At 42.3% G+C, this 19,476-nt stretch overlaps 1 protein-coding gene across 1 annotated transcript in view; it reads left to right on the forward strand.

The window, feature by feature from the left end:
* The window catches only part of Cd109 (CD109 molecule), a 114,486-nt gene that overhangs the window by 87,235 nt on the left and 7,775 nt on the right, over positions 1-19,476 (forward strand). The window contains exons 26-31 of the mRNA XM_070012171.1: positions 1,911-2,136; positions 4,051-4,216; positions 7,137-7,327; positions 8,066-8,221; positions 9,483-9,548; positions 14,856-14,995. Coding sequence (XP_069868272.1) covers positions 1,911-2,136; positions 4,051-4,216; positions 7,137-7,327; positions 8,066-8,221; positions 9,483-9,548; positions 14,856-14,995 — 945 coding nt within the window. The remainder of the gene's footprint in view (positions 1-1,910; positions 2,137-4,050; positions 4,217-7,136; positions 7,328-8,065; positions 8,222-9,482; positions 9,549-14,855; positions 14,996-19,476) is intronic.

A 19,476-nucleotide genomic window follows, 5' to 3' on the forward strand; every position in this document is an offset into this window, starting at 1 on the left:
TCAGCACCACATAAGCAGAAAAAGCCAGGAGTGGTGCTGTGGCTCAAGTGGTAGAGAGCACTAGCCTTGAGCTGAGGAGCTGAGGGACAGCACCCAGTTCAGGACCATGACTGACAAAAAAAAAAAAAAAAAAGAAGCTAAGATTATAGGCTAGAGTCCCTGCACCACGGTTAGTTATTTTCTAAATCTGAACAACGGTGGAATTAACTAACAAATACTTAAGTTTCCTCCTGAATGGAATCTCCACACGGCTGATTTTGGACACTGAATCTCTCCCCTTGCTTGATGTGCACTTTCATATTTCAAAATCAGTTTAGGGTTAGAGGTTAGGGTTAGAGGCATGGCTCAGTTGATATGGAGTTCGAATCTTGGTCTTGGACCAAAAAAAAAAAAAAAAAAAAAAAGATCAGAATCAATTTGAACAATGGTGTTATTCGGCTTCCAGTCATTATCCCTAAATAGGGTAATAAACTCATAGAGGAAAACAATATGACTCACCGTTTGGCCCGGTTGCTTTGGGTCTGTGGTGAGTCCACACATCATGGAGGGAGCCAGGTTAGAGGGTCAATGACTTCCTACAAGACTCCACTTCTCAACTGTTCCAAAATGGAACAATTGTTCCATCCTGGCAACTAAGCCATTAGCACACAGGCCTTTGGAGAACAGTCAAGAGCCAGTGAATTGCAGCACTGAAGGCATCAGTCAATTTAGACGAGGCGTGTTCTGGTAACAAGCAATGTCCACAACTCCAGTCACATTTGCATTGTGCTGCATTCTCATTGGGTCAGCAGGAGATCTGAAGTCTGTGTACCTGTGGACCCCACTGCATGATCTTATCCTAGCTACAACTTGAAAGAGAAGGCCAGAGTACAGATCACACTGTTCCGAGCTGGTCATGTGGCCCTGCCTAACTTCAGGATTGCAGGGAAGTGAATTCCTCCAAGGAGTTTTCACTCTTGGGTATGAGCAAGGATTGCCACCTTAATCTCCTAGAAGATGAGACAGATATGCTTCAGATTTTCTCCTCAGGAGTCAGAATACAGATCCATGAACAGACATGTTTGTTTTGTTGCTTGACAGTCTTTTCACTTTGATATAATGTTCTAGAGCTGGACATGATAGGGCATTGCCTGAAATCGTGCAGAATGCTGAAGTGGGAAAGATTGCCATTTGAGGCCAGCCTGGGTTCCAAAGCTGTCTTCACAATTCCCCTCCCCTCTGTCCAAAAGGGAGTGTTCCATATTAATTGGAAGACACTTCCTGCAGAGGGTCCCACAGTCATAGCTTAGATGTTTTAGACCACAGAAGCTCTCTGTTGCATAATGCTTCCCCTCCTTCCCTTCCTTTTTCTCTTTCTCGTCCCTCTCTTCCTTCTTCCTATTCTCCCTCCCTCCTTCCCTCCTCCTGTTCTCCCTCCCTTCTTTCTATCCTCCTTTCCTTTCTCCCTCTCTTCCCCCTTCTTCCTTTCCTCCTCTTCTGTGCTCCTATCTTTTACTTTCCTTCGCTTTCTGCCTTTAAGAGTCATGCAGACATGTTGGTGGCAGGGTGGCACGCATGCGCACACGTGTCACGGCCGGCTAGGCCTACGGCCACAGTCACACAGAGGCAGCAGCTGCACCCCGTCCTCGTGGCCGCACGCTCCCCGTGCGCCGTGGGCCGCACCCTGTGCACGCTCCCCGTGGGCCGCACCCCGTCCTCGTGGCCGCACGCTCCCCGTGCGCCGTGGGCCGTGCCAAGCCCACGCGAGGCTGGGGGAAGAGGAGCGGCATAGGGCGCCCCAGAAGCCTCGGGGGGCGTGGGTTCTGGGCGGCGCGTGGTCCCGCAGCCCGCGCGGTGTGCTCCCCGCGTCCCCGCCCGCCCGCCCGCCCGTGGGCCGCGCGAGGCTGAGGTGCGCTCTGTGTCCCCGCCAGGCTGTCGGCCTTCGTCCTGAGGAGCTTCCTGGAGGCCGATGCCTACATCGACGTGGACGAGAACGTGCTGCACAGGGCCTTCGTCTGGCTGCGCGGCCACCAGAGAGCCAGCGGGGCGTTCTGGGAGCCGGGCCGGGTGATCCACCCCGAGCTGCAGGGCGGCCGCGGCCCCGCCGCGCTCACCGCCTACATCCTCACCGCCCTGCTGGCCTACAAGAAGTACCAGGTACTGCAGCCCTGCCCAGCCTGCCCTCCCTGCCTTCCCCTGCCCTGCCCAGCCTGCCCTCCCTGCCCTCCCCTGCCCTGCCCTCCTTTCTCCTCCCCCTCCCCTCCCTGCTCTCTCCTCCCCAGCCCACCCTTTTTCCCTCCCCTCCCTTCTCTCCTCCCCTCCCCTCCCTTTCCTCTCCCCTACATTGGAGATAACTATCCTCAAATTTCAGCCTCCTGAGTAGCTAGGATTACAGGCATGAGCCACTGGTGCTAGACAGGAAAGAATTCTTTTTTTTTAGAATTTGTGAATGTGTTCTGGTAGGTTGAGGTTGTGAAGCACTATTTTACTCCTAAAATCTCATGAAACAATGCAGGATCTGTTTAGTGCAAAGTATACCCACACTCAGAAAGTCTGTTAAATGTGTGCATGGACGAGGAGTGCATAGGGACACAACACAGTGAGCTTAGTTTTGCTCCAGAGCTCTCCTCCTGATTGATACTTCCATGCATATCTCACAGGATCAGCAGCTGTGTTCTTTTATTAAATTCTGTTTTCCTAGCCTGCTTCTGGATATACAGACCAATCATTTCTCTCAATTTAAAGATCCAGTTTCTTCAGAGAAAATGAGAAATAAAAAAGTAGAGCTGGTGCTGGTGGCTCATGCCTGTAATTCTGTCTATTCAGGAAGCTGAGATCTTTAGGATTCTGGTTCCAGGTCAGCTTGGGAAGCAAAGTCTACAAGAGACTTATGTACAATTAACCAGCAAAAAGACATAAGTGGAGGTGTGGCTCAAATGGCAGCGCATCAGCTTGGAGTGAAAAAGCCAATGGAGAGCAGGAGGCTCTGACTTTAAGCCAGTACCACATGCATGTGGGCATGTTCACACATACGCACACACAACACATAACACAAATACACATGCACACAACATACAACACAACAAACATAACACACAACACACAACACAACACATACAACATGCACACACACCACACAGCACACAAGCACACACAACACAATATACAACATGCACACACGACATATATAATACATGCACACAACACACACAACACACACACACACACAAAGGAGAATATTGGCTTTTTGTGGTTGTTCCGAGAGTATCATAAATTTTATGAAAGAAGAAAATATAGCTTGGGAAAGATTATTTCTCATATTTGTTCATATTTAATTTCAGAATGATACCTAGTTATAATAATTGAAAAGCAACATTATTTAAAAATGCATAGCAAATCTTTACAGGTCCATAAGTTTTATTTTTTCCTATTGCCTGTAACAAAGTAAGCTGCTTTGTAGATGTTGGAATTATTATTATTTTTTTTTTTGTTGGTAGTGGGGCTTGAACTCAGGGATTGGGCACTGTCCCTGAGTTCTTTTGCTCAAGGCTAGTGCTCTACCACTTGAGCCACAGCTCACTTCCAGTTTTCTGGTGATTAATTGGAGTTAAGAGTCTTACAGAATTTCATTCCCCAAGCTGGCTTTGAACTTCAATCCTCAGATCTCAGCCTCCTGAGTAGCTAGGATTACAGGACCTGTAATCCTGCACCTGGCTTGGAATTGTGTTTTGAATAAATATTTCAGTGTATTTTTCTTTTTCTGTCCTTGTACTGAAACTGAACTCAGAGCCTGAGTGCCGTTCTTTAGCTTTTTAAACTTAAGGTTGGTGCTCTACTACTTGAGGTACACCTCCACTTCTGGTTTTTTTGATGCTTACTTGGAGATAAGAGTCTCAAGGACTTTACTGCCCAGGCTGACTTAGAACTGTGATCTTCATATCTCAGCCTCTTAAGTAGCTAGGATTACAGGTGTGAGCCACTGGTGCTTGGCTCAGTGTACTTTTTGTTTGTTTTGATATGTGGTAACAGAATATTGTGAATAGTAAAAGAATATCTTTTTTTTCTTTCAAGCCTAATATTGATGTACAAGACTCCGTCAAGTTTTTAGAGTCTGAGTTCAATAGAGGAATTTCCGACAATTACACTCTGGCTCTTATAACTCATGCACTGTCATTGGTGGGAAGCCCTATGGCCAAGGAAGCGCTGTCCACGCTGACTCGTCGTGCAGAGAGAGAAGGTAATGCGTGCGGCCTGACGCAGGCTGTTTGATTGCTTGGCATTGTCACATGTGAGAAAAGTTTGTAGTCCTGATATGGATGAGATGGAAAATGAAATGAGGAAGTCGGGATGGGCCTGGTTATAATGCCTGTAGTCTCCCTGGGATAGGATTTTAGGGCTTAGGTGTCTTGTTTTATGTATGGTCTATTGGGAAGTGGTTGCACTTTGAGCTTCTGGTATCGTTTCTGATTTGACAGCTTGGTGTATTCCTTAAGACCTTGGATTCCAAACTTGGGTGAGGGGTGGGGTTGAGAGAGAAGGGGGAGAAGGATGGAAGGAGTGACAGCAATCAAATGCAGTGTACTCACAGACTGATGTGTCAAACTGAAACTCCTTTGAGCAAGTACTTAAAGATCATTTAAAAGTTGATAAAATAAATTGCAAAAGAGATAATGGGTTCTGTAGAATCACCTGTTGATTCTACAACCTATCCTTATCACTTTCAGTTTCTCTCCTTGTAAAGTGGGAAGAATCCCAGTCAGGATAATTAGAGGAGGGTAGGGTATAGAGCTCACCTCAAAAAATGGGATCGGAATGCAAATATCAAAATGTCCTGCTAGTAAGTGGGGTGCATATGTCCATGTATTTCTCTTCCTCCTCCGTCTCCTCTCCCTCCCTCCTCCTCTTCTCCCTTCCCCTCTTCTTCTTCCTCCTCTTCTTCTTGTTCTTCTCTTCTTCCTCCTCCTTCTTCTTCTCAGTCTCCTCTTCCTCCTGTTCTTCCTCCTCTTCCTCTTCTTCCTCCTTCTCTTTCTCCTCCTCCTCCTCTCCCTTCTTCCTCTTCTACCTTCTCCTCTTCCCCTTCTTGTTCTTCTTTTCTTCTTCTTTTCTTTCTTCCTCTTCCTTCTCTTTCTCCTTCTTCTCAGTATCTTCCTTCTATTTTTCTTCCTCCTCTTCCTTCTCCTTCTCAGTCTCCTCCTCCTCCTCCTCTTCTTCCTCTTCTTCCTCTTCTTCCTCCTCCTCCCCCCTCCTCCTTACTCCTCCTCCCCTTCCTCCTCCTTTTTTCTTCTTCCTTTGATACCAGACGACCTAGGCATTGTCCCTTAGATTTTTCACTCAAGTCTAAGCTCTGCCACTTGAGCCATAACTCTACTTCTGGTGGCTAATGGGAGATAAGAGTACTGTGGACTTTTCTGTTTGTGCTGGTTTTGAACCATGATCCTCAGATCTCAACCTCATCAGTAGCTAGGATTACAGATGTGAGCCACTAACACCCAGCTAGGGTTTTATATAGTTTATTTCTGTATAATTTTATTGACAATTTATTTTTATGTATTTTTTATTGTTGAGGTAATGTACAGAGGGGTTACAGTTATATGAGTCAAGTAAAAGAATACATTTCTTTTTGAGCCATGTCTCCCCTTTCCTTGTTCTCTCCCAGTTTTTCCTTCCCTTCCCTATCCACAAGATGTACACTTACTTTTCCACAGTGTCTCGTGAGTACCATTGCTGTATTTATTCACACTTTGTTCCACCTTTTCTGTGCCCCCTTACCTCTCCAAGATAAACTAACAAGACAAAAGGAAAAGAAAACAAAATTTAAATGGGGACTAATTTAGGGCTACAAAGAGATAGAAAACATAGGCATGTGACAGAAAGGGTCACTGTAAGATTGTCAGGAATCTCAAGTGTGCACATGTGTGTATGTGTGTGTGTGTGTGTGTGTGTGTGTGTATGCATGTGTGGTGAGGAGTGAGGTTGGTGGACCCAAATAACTTTGGATAATGTTCACTGATTCAAACCTTCTATCCCTTCAAGAGGGAATAGCTACAGAATGCAACTAGAGATCAGAGATTATGGTAAAAGGTATTATGGTAATATTAATAATTAGGTTGGCCCTTAGTGCCTAGTTCAGTGTTGAAGCCTGGATACTGGTCATGCAGGGGCTGAAGTGGTCCATGGTATTTCTTCTCCTCTGCTTGGCTGTGTGGTAATGAGCACAGTTCCTTGATAGAATCAGCCTTAGGAAGTGATTGTGGAGAGAAGGGAGAGACAACAGGAAGAATGGTCTTCTGGGGATTAGGGCAGGATTATTTCTAGGAAGGTTGTTGAGTTGGCTGCAGTCCTTCATTTTTTTTGTGGGGGGACCTGAATTTTGAACTTTAAACATTTTCAGATGGGGCTGGGAAGTTGGCTCAGTGGTAGAGTGCTTGCCTTGAATGCAGGAAGCCCTGGGTTTGATTTCTCAGCACCACATAAGCAGAAAAAGCCAGAAGTGGTGCTGTGGTTCAAGTGGTAGAGTGCTAACCTTGAGCTGAAGAGCTGAGGGACAGCGCCCAGGCCCAGAGTTCAAGCCCATGACCGACCAAAAAAAAAAAAAAAAAAAAACCAAAATCATTTTCAGAAATGAAAAGGAGAGAGAGAGGGTGAGGGAGAGGGTGGCAGGGAGAGAGAGAGAGAGAGAGAGCGCAAGCGAGAGCGCAAGCGAGAGCGCACTTTCCCAGAATGTGAGAGCTGGTTAATGGTAGATTCTCAGAATCAGATTCGCTCCCATGCATCCTAAAGGGATCAGTGATGTATATATATTTTTTGGAATATATTATGTTCTTTCTTTGATTCATAGCTATTTAGTTTTGAGCCAAACAAATGGAATTTCTCTTGGGAAGTCTATTTCAGCGAAAACATTCTCAGATACAGGCAATAGGAAAAAGGTGAAAATCTGTTAAGTTGTGATAGATTAAAAGTAACAACCGCACCGTGTATGTATGTGTGTGTGTGTGGGCACGCGCACACATGTGTGCATATATACCTATATACTAGTGTAGTATATATGTGTAATTTTTTATATGCTAGTCAAGCAGGACTTGGACCCTGTAGGAACCCTCCTTGGTAGAAAATGTCATTTTTTTTGGTCGTTGACCACAGCTGCTTTTCTCTGTCAGGAGACATGCAGTTCTGGACATCATCTGCATCTGCACTTTCTGAGTCCTGGCAGCCTCGCTCTCGGGATATTGAAGTTTCGGCCTATGCTCTACTTTCACATTTCCTGCAGTCCCAGGTCTCCGATGGAATCCCAGTCATGAAGTGGCTGAGCCGGCAAAGAAACAGCCTGGGGGGATTTGTGTCTACACAGGTGAGAGATGGTAGCTTTTCCCTACAGAAGACAGAATTCATAATATATATTATATATTAAATATAAATGCATATACAATATTGTATATTACATTGTATAGAAAATATTTTTATATTATATAATATATAAATATTTATAATACGATTATATATAAGTGCAGAATATTTGTATAAGAAATATAAAATACAAAATATAAAAAATTATAACACGTATTTATATATTTGAAGATACTATATACATACCTATGTACTTGTGAAGTATACGGTTGCCTTTTGTGACTTCATAAGAATATTTCATTTAAAAGTTTCATAACTTTTTGTGTGTTTGTGTGTCAGTACCGGGTCTTGAACTCTGGCCTTGCACTCTTACTTGAGGCTGATGCTCACCCTCTTGAGCCATACCTCTACTTCCTAAAAGTTTACGAACTCGAGTCAAAGGTTTCAGCTACTTAGGTTTTTCTCATATGAATTTAATACCTGATAGTTAAAGGGAATAAATTAGTTTTAGCTGTCTTGCATTTGTGGTAACTGATTTAAGATTTTCACACGGCAAAGGTGCTCTGAGCCTCATCTGTGCTCTGAACCAAGACATTCTGAGATGAGTTGGGAAGTCTCCTTTTCTCAGAGAGGGATGGACGGATGGGTGGATGCACAGTAGGGCTCTTAAACATTACTAACTGTATTCTTCAGAGACTTTGAGTTGTACTTTGATGCACCATTCCTTTTCTACTCTCAACAGGATACCATTGTGGCCTTAAAAGCTCTGTCTGAATTTGCAGCCCTAACCAATGTAGAAATGACAAATATCCAAGTGTCAGTGACTGGGCCTAGCTTGCCAAGCCCAGTGAATTTCCGGATCACAGGACACAACCGCTTCCTCCTGCAGACAGCAGAGGTGGGAACCAGAGTGGTTATGTTCGATCCCCTGTAGATGCTTCTGTATCCCTGAATTCTGCTTTGTTTCTGCTGTTTGAATGTCAGTAAAGACTTGTTCCCAGATCCCTGAGGAGAGATGGCGGTGGGCGGTGGGGGGGTGGGGGGGCGAGGGACAGCCTCCTTTGGTTAAGCTTGCTCGTCTCAGGAAAGACAGGGGGTGGGAATGCTGGAGACTGGTGGCAGAGGAGAAAATGGGGAAAGTTCCTCCCGTGGCCTTGTTAGGGGGCTTTACATAGGAGACTGCATTTACTTCTCAACCAGCTCTAGATAAGCATGTATCTCCATTGTTCACATGAGAGCACAGGCCAAGAGACCATTACTATTAATGTCCACAGTAATTAATACTAACACTGTTACTATCAACAGTGGAGCCAGGTTCTCTTGGATGAATTGACAGTCCCTCCCTCCCTCCCTCCATCCCTCCCTCTCTTTCTTTCTTTCTTTCTTTCTTTCTTCCTTCCTTCCTTCCTTCCTTCCTTCCTTCTTCTCTCCCTCCCTCCTTTCTCCTCCCTCCCTTTTTCCTTCCTTTCTTCTCATTCTCTTTTCTCTTTCTTTCTTTCTTTCTTTCTTTCTTTCTTTCTTTCTTTCTTTCTTTCTTTCCTTCTTTCTTCTCTCTCCTTCCCTTTCTCCCTTTTTCCTCCCTCCCTCCTTCCTTCCCTCCCTTCCTCCTTCCCTCCCTTCCTCCTTTCCTTCCTTCCTTCCTTCCTTCCTTCCTTCCTTCCTTCCTTCTCCCTCCCTCCCTCTCTTTTTCCTCCTTTCTTTCTTTCTTTCTTTCTTTCTTCTCTCTCTGTGCCTTTCTCCCTTTTTCCTCCCTCCCTCCTCCCTCCCTCCTTCCTCCCTCCTTCCTCCCTCCATCCTCTTCCTTCCTTCCCTCCCTCTCCTTCCTTCCTTCCTTCCCTCCTTCTCCTTCCTTCCTTCCTTCCTTTCTTCCTTCCTTCCTTCTTTCCTTTCTTCCTTCCTTCCTCCCTCCCTCCTTCCCTCCCTTCTTTTCTCTTTCCCTCTTTCTCTCCCTGTCTTCCTCCCTCCCTTCTTCCCTTCTTACTCCCTCCCCTTTTCCTCTCTTCCTTCTCTCCATTCCTTCCTCTTTCCTTTCTTCTAGCATGCTCCACAGGTGGCTTCCATTTTCTTTGCAGGGTATTGCTTTTTTGGGGGCGACCTGGAATGCTCTAGATATGGGGAATGGGCCTCACTGACTTTCTTTTTCTCCCACTTGTGTGCAGCTTGATGTGGTACAACCAACTATGGTCAATATTTCTGCAAATGGTTTTGGATTTGCTGTTTGTCAGGTATGTAAAAATGTTTATTTATTTATTTTAATAATGTTTATTTTTTCAGTTAAATATAACTTAATAATTCTTTGTTTTAGGGCACTGCTAAATCTTCAACTTAGATAATATGTATAAAGTTTTAATGATTTATGTGTGGAAATAGGCAACATGTACTTTCATACTTTTTATAAAAGTATGAAAGATGTTATCAGTTGGTGAGTAGGCAGCAACTATATGTGTTCAAAGAGGTTTAATTGTAGTTTTTCTGTACAAGCATATAGTACACTTTGATCAAATTTATTCTCTTTATGAATCTTTTTTCTTCCTTCCTTTTTATCCTCCCTCCCTCCCTCCCTCTCTCCCTCCCTCCCTCCCTCCCTCCCTCCCTCCCTCCCTCCCTTCCTTCCTTCCTTCCTTCCTTCCCTCCTTCCTTCCTTCCTTCCTTCCTTCCTTCCTGTCTTTCTTTCTTTCTTTCTTTTTTATGTAACAGTACCTGAGCTTGAACTCAAGACCTTGTGCTCTTACTTAGCTTTTTTGCTCAAGACTGATGCTCTTCCACTTAAGCCACACCTCAGCTTCTGCCTTCTTGCTGGTTAATTGGAGATAAAAAAAAAAATCACTTGAATTTGTCTGGCCAGGCTGGTTTTGATCCTCAATCCTCAGATCTCAGTCTCCTGTAGCTAGAATTACAGGCACTAGCACTCCATTCCCTTATCTGTTGCTGAACAACTTTTTTTTTTTTTTTTGTCAGTCGTGGGGCTTGAACTCTGGGCCTGGGCACTGTCCCTCAGCTCTTCAGCTCAAGGCTAATGCTCTACCACTTGAGCCACAGTGCCACTTCTGGCTTTTTCTGCTTATGTGGTGCTGAGGAGTCAAATCCAGGGCCTCATGCATGCAAGGCAAGCAATCTACCACTGAGCTGCCTTCCCAGCCCACTAAACAACTTTTAATGGGTTTCATTATCTTGTTATTTATACATGTGTATGAGGAACAGTTAAAATCTTCCAGTATGATTCAAGTGAATAGTTGAAAATTCCCACCTTCATTTTGTGTGTGATGTAGTTCTAACATTATAATGTTGGTAGAGTTTGTACTATGACCTGGTGAAAAAAACCCAGATATTTTATGTATAAATTCTTAATATACATCTAAGAACATAAAAGTCAGCATGATATCATGTTATTGTCTTAAAGATAGGAAATGTGTTTTTTTTAAATTTAATTTTATTTTATTTGTGAACATACTGTACAGAGGGGTTACAATTACATGGGCAGGATAATGCGTACATTTCTTACCAAGCATTGCACCCTCCTCCTTTGGTTTACCCTTCACATCCCTTCCCAGCCTCCCCCCTCCCCCCTCCCCCCCAATCCCAATCCTTCTCCTCCCCCCCCCCCCCCACCGACGTTGTAAAGCTCATTTTGGACATGACAACTTGTACTTCTCATTGTTGCAACAGGTCCACCTGTATCCTTAAACAACTGGTTTTTCCCCATCTCCTCCACAAGTTATACTGACATCAAATATAGTGAAAGCAGGGGTTATACTGTGGGGGAGGGACATACAAAGCAACAAAGAGATAATCTTATAAATGCGTTAGAAACACATGCATGAAAGAAAAAAAACATTAAAATACATATCTAAGGGTTCATTTTCCTGACCTCACATTATCTGACCTTTTCCGCTTGACTCATACATATACTAGATATTGCAAATAAGGGAAACCATGGGACCTATGTTTCTTTGGGCCTGGCTTACTTCACTTAATATAATTTTTTCCAAGTTTTTCCATTTCCTAACAAATGGGGCAATGTCATTCTTTCTGATGGAGGCATAGAATTCCATTGTGTATATATACCACATTAGGAAATGTGTTTTTAATGTAAATTGTGCATAATAGTAAACACAACAGCCGGAATTTGATTATTTCAATGTCTGGCACAGGAAAGAAATACAAAGAAACATACCTTATAAGCTTTTCTGCTCATCCGATAAAATTATCCTATATGCATACTGATTATTGCAAATGAGGGAAACCATGGGACCTATATTTCTTTGGGTGTGGCTTACTTCACTTGATATGATTTTTTTCCAAGTCTTTCCATTTCTTAACAAATGGGGCAGTGTCATTCTTTCTGATGGCAGCATAGAACTCACACACACACACACACACACACACACACACACACACAAACACACACACACACCACACACACACACATACACCTACACACCACATTTTCTTGATCAAAAGCTCAAAAGCTATGTCTATATGACAATATAAGATGATGCTAAGTGAAAGGAACCCCAAGATATGGACACAAGAGGTCTTTCTTTGTTGTTGTTCTTAATGTACTATGTGATTTTTTTTTGTTTCCTTTGTATGTTCTTCCCCTTATGGTATATCCCCTGTTGTCACTGTATTTGATTTTGGTACCCTGCATCTTGTGTATGCATTTATCTAATTTGTGGAGGGGAAGGGGAATAACAAAATGCTGAAACAAGGACACCGATGACCCATTGCAACAAGGTTACCCAAAGACACTATGTTAGAAATGAACTTTACAGCTTCGGGGCATGGGGGAGTGAGGGAGCTGGGGAGGGAAGGGATAGTGGGAGAACAACAAAGGAGGGGGTAACAATGCTAGATAAGAAATGTACTCATCACCTTACTCATGTAACTGCAACCCCTCTGTACAGCATTTTTACAATAAAATAAAATAAGGAAATTTACCTTTTAAGGCACAGTAGGAACTACAGTAAAATGGAAATAGAAAAATACTAACTGGAATAATTACTATACAGATTGCCATGAGTATGGTGGAGACTTTAAAGACATTACTGAAAACCTGATAAAGAATTCATGATAAGGAAAACATGAATACATGATAAAGCCAACAGTGATTATGTGCTTGGGTGGTAAACCCTGAAACATTTACTGAGAAAGTACTAGAATGGCTACAATATAATATAGCTATAAAAAGATAATTTGTGTGTGTGTGTATGTGTGTGTGTGTGTGTGTGTGTGTGTGTGTGTGTGTGTGTGTGTGTGTGTGTGTGTGCGCGCGCGCGTACATGCCAGTCCTGTGGCTTCAACTTAGAGCTGGCTTGAACTCACTGTCCATGACGTTTTTTTCCCTCAGGGCTAGTGCTACTTGTACCACAGCACCATTTCTGGCTTTTTGGTAGTTAATTGGAAATAAAAATTTCATGGATTTTCCTGCCTAGGCTGGCTTTGAACCATGATCCACACATCTCAGCCTCCTGAGTAGTTAGGATTGCAGTGTAAGCCACTGCACCTGGCACCAAGCTCTTCAGCTCAAGGCTAGTGCTCTACCACTTGAGCCAGAGCGCCAATTCTGGCTTTTTCTGCTTATGTGGTGCTGAGGAATTGAACCCAGGGCCTCATGCATGCAAGACAAGAACTCTACCACTGAGCCACCTTCCCAGCCCAAGCTGATATATTTTTTTAAAGTATGCAAATCTAAGAAGGATTCTTGATGTGTACTTCCAAGGTGTGTGTGTAGACACAATGTTATAGAGCAATATCTAGCTTTATTTTTTTATTTTTATTTTTTTTTGGGTCCGGTCATGGGGCCTGAACTCTGGGCCTGGGCGCTGTCCCTCAGCTCTTCAGCTCAAGGCTAGCGCTCTACCACTTGAGCCACAGCCACCTTCCCAGCCCAATATCTAGCTTTATGAACTTTGTTTCCAATTATGTGATGTGGTAAGACATTTAAATGGATTCAGTTCCATCTTGGAATGTAGACATTCTAGGACATTTTGAATCCATTCCTAAACTTCTGATTTAGGGTCCTTTTGAGAAACATCCTGGCCCTCATTCCACCCCAAATCCCTTTTACTTCTGCTACTAGGAGTGTTTGAGGAGGTTCTGTTTATGAGCAGCTGCTGCAGTGGGATGAAGAGCTTAGAGATGAGCAATTAGTGTATGTTTCCTGGAGTTGGCATTCTTTTCTCTCAATTCATTCAAGTGATTTTTTCCCATCCCTTGAGGATGCAGTATCGGGTGGGTGTCATTCATAGCCTCTGTCATATTATGGAACATTGCCTAGTATTTTCTTCCAGCTATAAATAATTTTAAATCAACTTTTAGAAGAGCATCTTTTAGGCTGGGAAGGTGGGGTAGAGTGCTTATCTTGCATGCATGAGGCCCTCGGTTCAATTTCTCAGCACCACATAAACAGAAAAAACTGGCAGTGTCGCTGTGGCTCAAGTGGTAGAGCGCTAGCCTTGAGCTGAAGAGCTGAGGGACACCGCCCAGGCCCAGAGTTCAGGCCCCATGACTGACAAAAAAAAAAAAAAAAAAAGAAAAGAAGAAAATAAAAAGCATCAGTTAATAAAAGATTTTTTAGTCAACAAGACAAATTTTTCCCCTTGTTTGATGAGTAGAATTTTTTTTTCTCCTAGTCCTGGGCCTTGACCCACTCAAGGCTTGGACACTGGCTTTGAGTTTTTTTGTTCAAGGCTAGTAAAGTAGCACTTTGAGCCACAATGCTATTTCACAATGCTTTTTGGTAGTTAATTAGAGATAAGAGTCTCCCAGACTTTTCTGCCTGGGCTGGCTTTGAACTGTGATCCTCATATTACAGCCTCTTGAGTAGCTAGGATTACAGACATGAGCCACTGACACCTGGCCTGAGGTATACAAATTTAGTTGGGTTTGTCATAAAACAATTTACCTAACATGTAGCTCTTATTATTTATTTCAAAATATTTTATTGTTATTACAGTGTTGTAATATGGTTTACTATTTTATTTTTAAGTTAATTTTGTACTGGAACTGCATCTTGAACTCAGGGCACTCTCCTTTAACTTTTTTTCTTGAGGCTGGTGCTCTATAACTTGAGCCACATTTCCACTTTCAGCTTTTTACTATCCATTGGAGATAAGAGTCTCAAGGATGGGGCTGGGAAGGTGGCTCAGTGGTAGAGCGCTTGCCTTGCATGCATGAGGCCCTGGATTCGATTCCTCAGCATCACATAAGCAAAAAGAAAAAAGTTGGAAAGTGGTGCTGTGGCTCAAGTGGTAGAGTGCTAGCCTTGAGCTGAATAGCTGAGGGACAGCACCCAGGCCCAGAGTTCAGGCCCCATGACTGGACCCCCCCCCCTCCAAAAAAATAAAAAGAGTCTCTAGGGTTTTTCTGCCTGGGTTGGCTTCCAATGGTAATACATTTCAACCTCCTGAGTAACTGGCATTACAGGTGTGAACCCCTAGCATCGGGCTTTACCTAACATTTAGAATGCACAATGATGACATGTTCTTGCTAATAACTTATTACTTAGACTAATTTTGTATTTTCTGCAGCTCAATGTTATGTACAATGTGAAAGATTCTGAGTCATTTAGAAGAAAGAGATCTATTCAAAACCAAGAAGCCTTTGATTTAGATGTGGATGTAAAAGATAATCAAGATGTCAATCATGTAGATTTGAAAGTATGCACAAGGTAAGTATTTGTTATGTCTTTCCTCTTCCTCTCTTTCATCTTTCTTTTTTTAAATTTTTTTTATTGTAAAGATACTATACAGAGGGTTACAGTTACATGAGCAAGGTAATGAGTACACTTCCTATTGAGCATTGTTACCCCCTCCATTGTTTTCCTCCTATTATCCCTTCCCTCCCTACCTTCCCCGAGGTTCTTTTTTTTTTTTTTTAATTGTGATTAAGTGATTACATAATTTCCCAAATTTCACAATATTGTGGAATAATGATGCTCATTTAAAGTCACAAGTTCATTCTAACTTTCCTGGAGCAAATTGTCTATCACAGTCTATAACATATAACAGTGTACACATATACAGCAGCATGGGGATATTTAGTAGTGGTTCGACCAGATGAGTGGAAGTTGTTTGTTTCTTAAGTCCTGTTAATTTTGTCGTATCACCTAACATTTTGGATTTAGCATCCACTTATCAGGGAGACCATGTACCTTTTGTCTCTTTGCTCTTGGCTTACCTCGCTCAACATGATTCCTTCTAGCTCCATCCATTTCCCTGCAAATGCCATTATTTTGTCATTTCTAATGGCTGCATAATATTCCATTGTGTATAGATACCACGATTTTTGGATCCATTCATCTGTGGTGGGGCATCTGGGTTGTTTCCATATCCTAGCTATTGTGAACAGTGCTGCAATAAACATGGAGGTGCACGTGTCCTTGTATATTGGTTCCTGTTGTTCAGGGTAGATGCCTAGAAGGGTATGACTGGGTCTTAAGGGAGGTCCATCTTTAGCTTTCTAAGGACCCTCCAGACTGCTTTCCAAAGTGGTTGTATAAGTGTACATTCCCACCAGCAGTGTAATAGGGTTCCTCTTTCTCCACATCCCCTCCAGCATTTGTCGTTGGCTGATTTGTGGATGTGGGACATTCTGACTGGGGTAAAGTGGTATCTCAGGGTTGTCTTTATTTGCATTTCCTTCACCACCAGGGATGATGAACATTTCCTCATGTGTTTCTTTGCCATTTTTATTTCTTCATCTGAGAAATCCGTCTTTAGTTCCCTTGCCCATTTAGTAATTGGTTTGTTAGGTTTGGGAGGGGTTAGTTTCTTGAGTTCCCTGTATATACTGGATGTTAACCCCTTGTCTGATATATTGCTGGTAAATATTTTTTCCCAATTAGTTGGTTGTCTTTCTAGCTTGGTTGTGATAGATTTATCTGTGCAGAAGCTTTTTATTTTAAGGTAGTCCCATTTGTCGAGTCTCTCTCCAATTTGTTGTGACTCTGGGACTCTGTTCAGGAAGTTCCTTCCTGTGCCTATTAGTTCAAGTGTCTCTCCTACTCTGTCCTGCAGTAGTTTCAGAGAGTCAGGTTTAATGTTAAGGTCTTTAATCCATTTTGAGTTGATGTTGGTGCATGGTGATAGGCTGGGGTCCACTTTTAGTTTTCTGCATGTGGCTGCCCAGTTTTCCCAGCACCAGTGGTTGAAGAGGCTGTGTTTCTTCTATTGTATGTCTTTGGCTCCTTTGTCGAATATCAGCTGGCTGTAGGCCTGTGGATTTATTTCTGGATCTTCTATTCTGTTCCATTGGTCTTCGGGTCTGTTTTTGTGCCAGTACCATGCTGTCTTTGTTATTATAGCTCTGTAGTAGAGTTTGAAGTTCGGCATGGATATCCCTCCCATGTTGTCTTTATTCCCTAGAATTGTTTTGGCTATTCTAGGTCTTTTGTTGTTCCATATGAATTTTTGGACTGTTTTCTGTATTTCAGTGATGTACGTCATTGGGATTTTAATAGGAATTGCATTGAATTTGTGTATTAGTTTTGGCAGTATTACCAACTTCACTATATTAAGTCTGCCTATCCAAGAGCATGGGAGGTCTTTCCATTTCCTAGTGTCTTCTGCAATTTCTTTCTTTAACTTTTTATAGTTTTCATTAAATAGTTCTTTTATATGTTTGGTTAGGTTAATTCCTAAATATTTTATTTTTTGGGAGGTTATTGTGAATGGGGTTGCTCCCTTTATTTCCCTCTCTTCTTGTGCATTGTCAGTGTACAGGAAGGCAACTGATTTTTGTGGGTTTATTTTGTATCCTGCTACTTTGCCGAAGTGATTTATGATTTCTAAGAGTTTGGGGATGGAGTTTTTGGGATCGTGAAGGTATAGTATCATGTCGTCTGCAAAAAGGGATAGTTTAACTTCTTCTTTCCCTATGCGGATCCCTTTAATGTCTTTTTCTTGCCTTATTGCCCTGGCTAAGGGTTCCAGGACTATATTGAAGAGGAGTGGAGACAGGGGGCATCCTTGCCTTGTTCCTGATTTTAGGAGAATTGGTTGTAGTTTTTCCCATTAAGTATAATATTGGCTATTGGTCTGTCATAAATGGCTTTTATTGTTTTTAGAAATGTTCCTTTTATTCCTATTTTCTCCAGAGCTTTTAGCATGAATGAATGTTGAATTTTTATCAAAGGCCTTTTCTGCATCTGTGGTGATAATGATATGATTCTTGACCTTGGCTCTGTTGATGTGTTGGAAGACATTCATCTTTCTTTTTACTACCTTTATAAATTATCTTTAAATAGTTGTAGAAAGGGTTTCAGTTGAACAGCTTGTGTGTGTGTGTGTGTGTGTGTGTGTGTGTGTGTGTGTGTGTGTGTGTGTGTGTGTGTGTGTGTGTGTTTGATAAACTCAGGGCCTGCGCGCTTTCCCTGAGATTTTATTTTGCTCAAGCCTAGTGTCCGACCATTTGAGTTACAGCACCATTTCCAGGTCTTTGGTGATTAATTAGAGATATAAGCCTCCTGGACTTTCATGCCAAGTTGGCATTGAACAAAGAACCTCACATCTCAGGCTTCTGAGTTGCCAGGATTATAGGCATGAGCCACTAGCATTTGGCTGTTTTTAATCTTAAAAAATGAAAGTTTTAATTGTGGCTACTTACCAATCTACCCATTTTTGATATAGTGTATATTTAAACAATTATATAAGAATTCCAGTATTATTATACTGAAAATTACAGGCTAGAAATATTAATTATATTTTAGCATTTCTTAGACATGCTAAAACTTGTAAGTTTTCTTAATACCAATATTTGGGTAGAGAAATAAATAAAATCAAGTTTAATTTGGGAAAACTTTATGCACATATGTTTAATATTCCAAAATAATATTTTCTTATTATAAGTTACTTTTTTTGGTTTCAGTGTCAAATTTAACCGTTATTAACCTTTATACTTCGTAAGAGTGCACAAGTCCAATAAAGAGAATAGTTGCTCTGGATACACTGGAAAGATTCCAATTCCAAAGTTGTAAAGTTCGTTTTTCGACATAACAACTTGTATATCTCATTGTTGCAATGGGTTCACCTGTATCCCTATTTAAATGATTTGGTTTTTCCCTTTGCCTCCACAAATTCAGAACTCTAATAACAACAGATGTATGTAATTTTTACTCACATACAAAAACCTCTAGTTCCAATCTAGCTTTGAATTTCCTTTCTTTTTCTTACAAATTTTCATTAGTACATGTTAGCCATACGAGGGAAGGGGTTCATTGTGACATTTCCAAGCATACACACAATGCATGTATCTCCACATAGGTAAATGAAGCATTTGGACACTGTTCATCTTTATCCACCCTCTCAATCCACCTATGAATTTCCATTTCATTTTATTTATTTTATTTTTGTCGATCTGGGGTTTGAACTCTGGGCCTGGGCGCTGTCCCTGAGCTCTTCAGCTCAAGGCTAGTGCTCTGCCACTTGAGCCACAGCACCACTTTTGGTTTTCTGGTAGTTCATTGGAGATATGAGTCGCACAGACTTTCCTGCCCAGGGTGGCTTTGAACTGCCATCCTCAGATCTCAGCCTCCTGAGTAGGTAGGATTACAGGCGTGAGCCACCAGTGCCTGGCCTACCCTATGGATTTTCAGTAGCATCTAGTATGGTTCTGCCTGTTCTCAGCACACGGTTCAGTTGTTTCCGATTGTGGAGTTTTTGTGCCTGTGGATCTTCATCTGGTAGGTTTCTATTTTCTGCTCTTCAAAGCCAAATCTCCTTCACAGTACTTCTTGCTTTTGCCATTTCACAGGACATCAGGAAGAAACTTAACAATACCATGATCCTTTTTTGCTGGTATTATATTTTGAATTCAAATCCCTGAGCAATATCCCTTAGACTTACAAGGCTGCCCCTTTACCCCTTCAGTCACAGCTCTACTTTTTTTTGTGTGATTAATTGGAGATAAGAGTCTCATGGACTTACCTGCTCAGGCTGGTTTCACACTGTAGTCCTCAGCTCTCAGCCTCCTGAATGGTTAGGATTGTAGGTGTGAGCCACTGGTGTCTGGCCCCATGATCTTTGTCCATACTCACATTGGGCTCTTTCAGCTTCCAAATGAAAAGCTCTTAGCACTTATTTATTCTCAAGCAGATTAGATGTTGGCGTCCAGATCTCTTGTTTCTCTTGTGTGTACAACAAGATGAAGGAA

The sequence above is a fragment of the Dipodomys merriami genome, unplaced genomic scaffold, assembly GCF_024711535.1.
Source record: "Dipodomys merriami isolate MVZ:Mamm:240054 unplaced genomic scaffold, mDipMer1.0.p SCAF_89, whole genome shotgun sequence".
In the NCBI taxonomy this organism is placed as follows: domain Eukaryota; kingdom Metazoa; phylum Chordata; class Mammalia; order Rodentia; family Heteromyidae; genus Dipodomys; species Dipodomys merriami.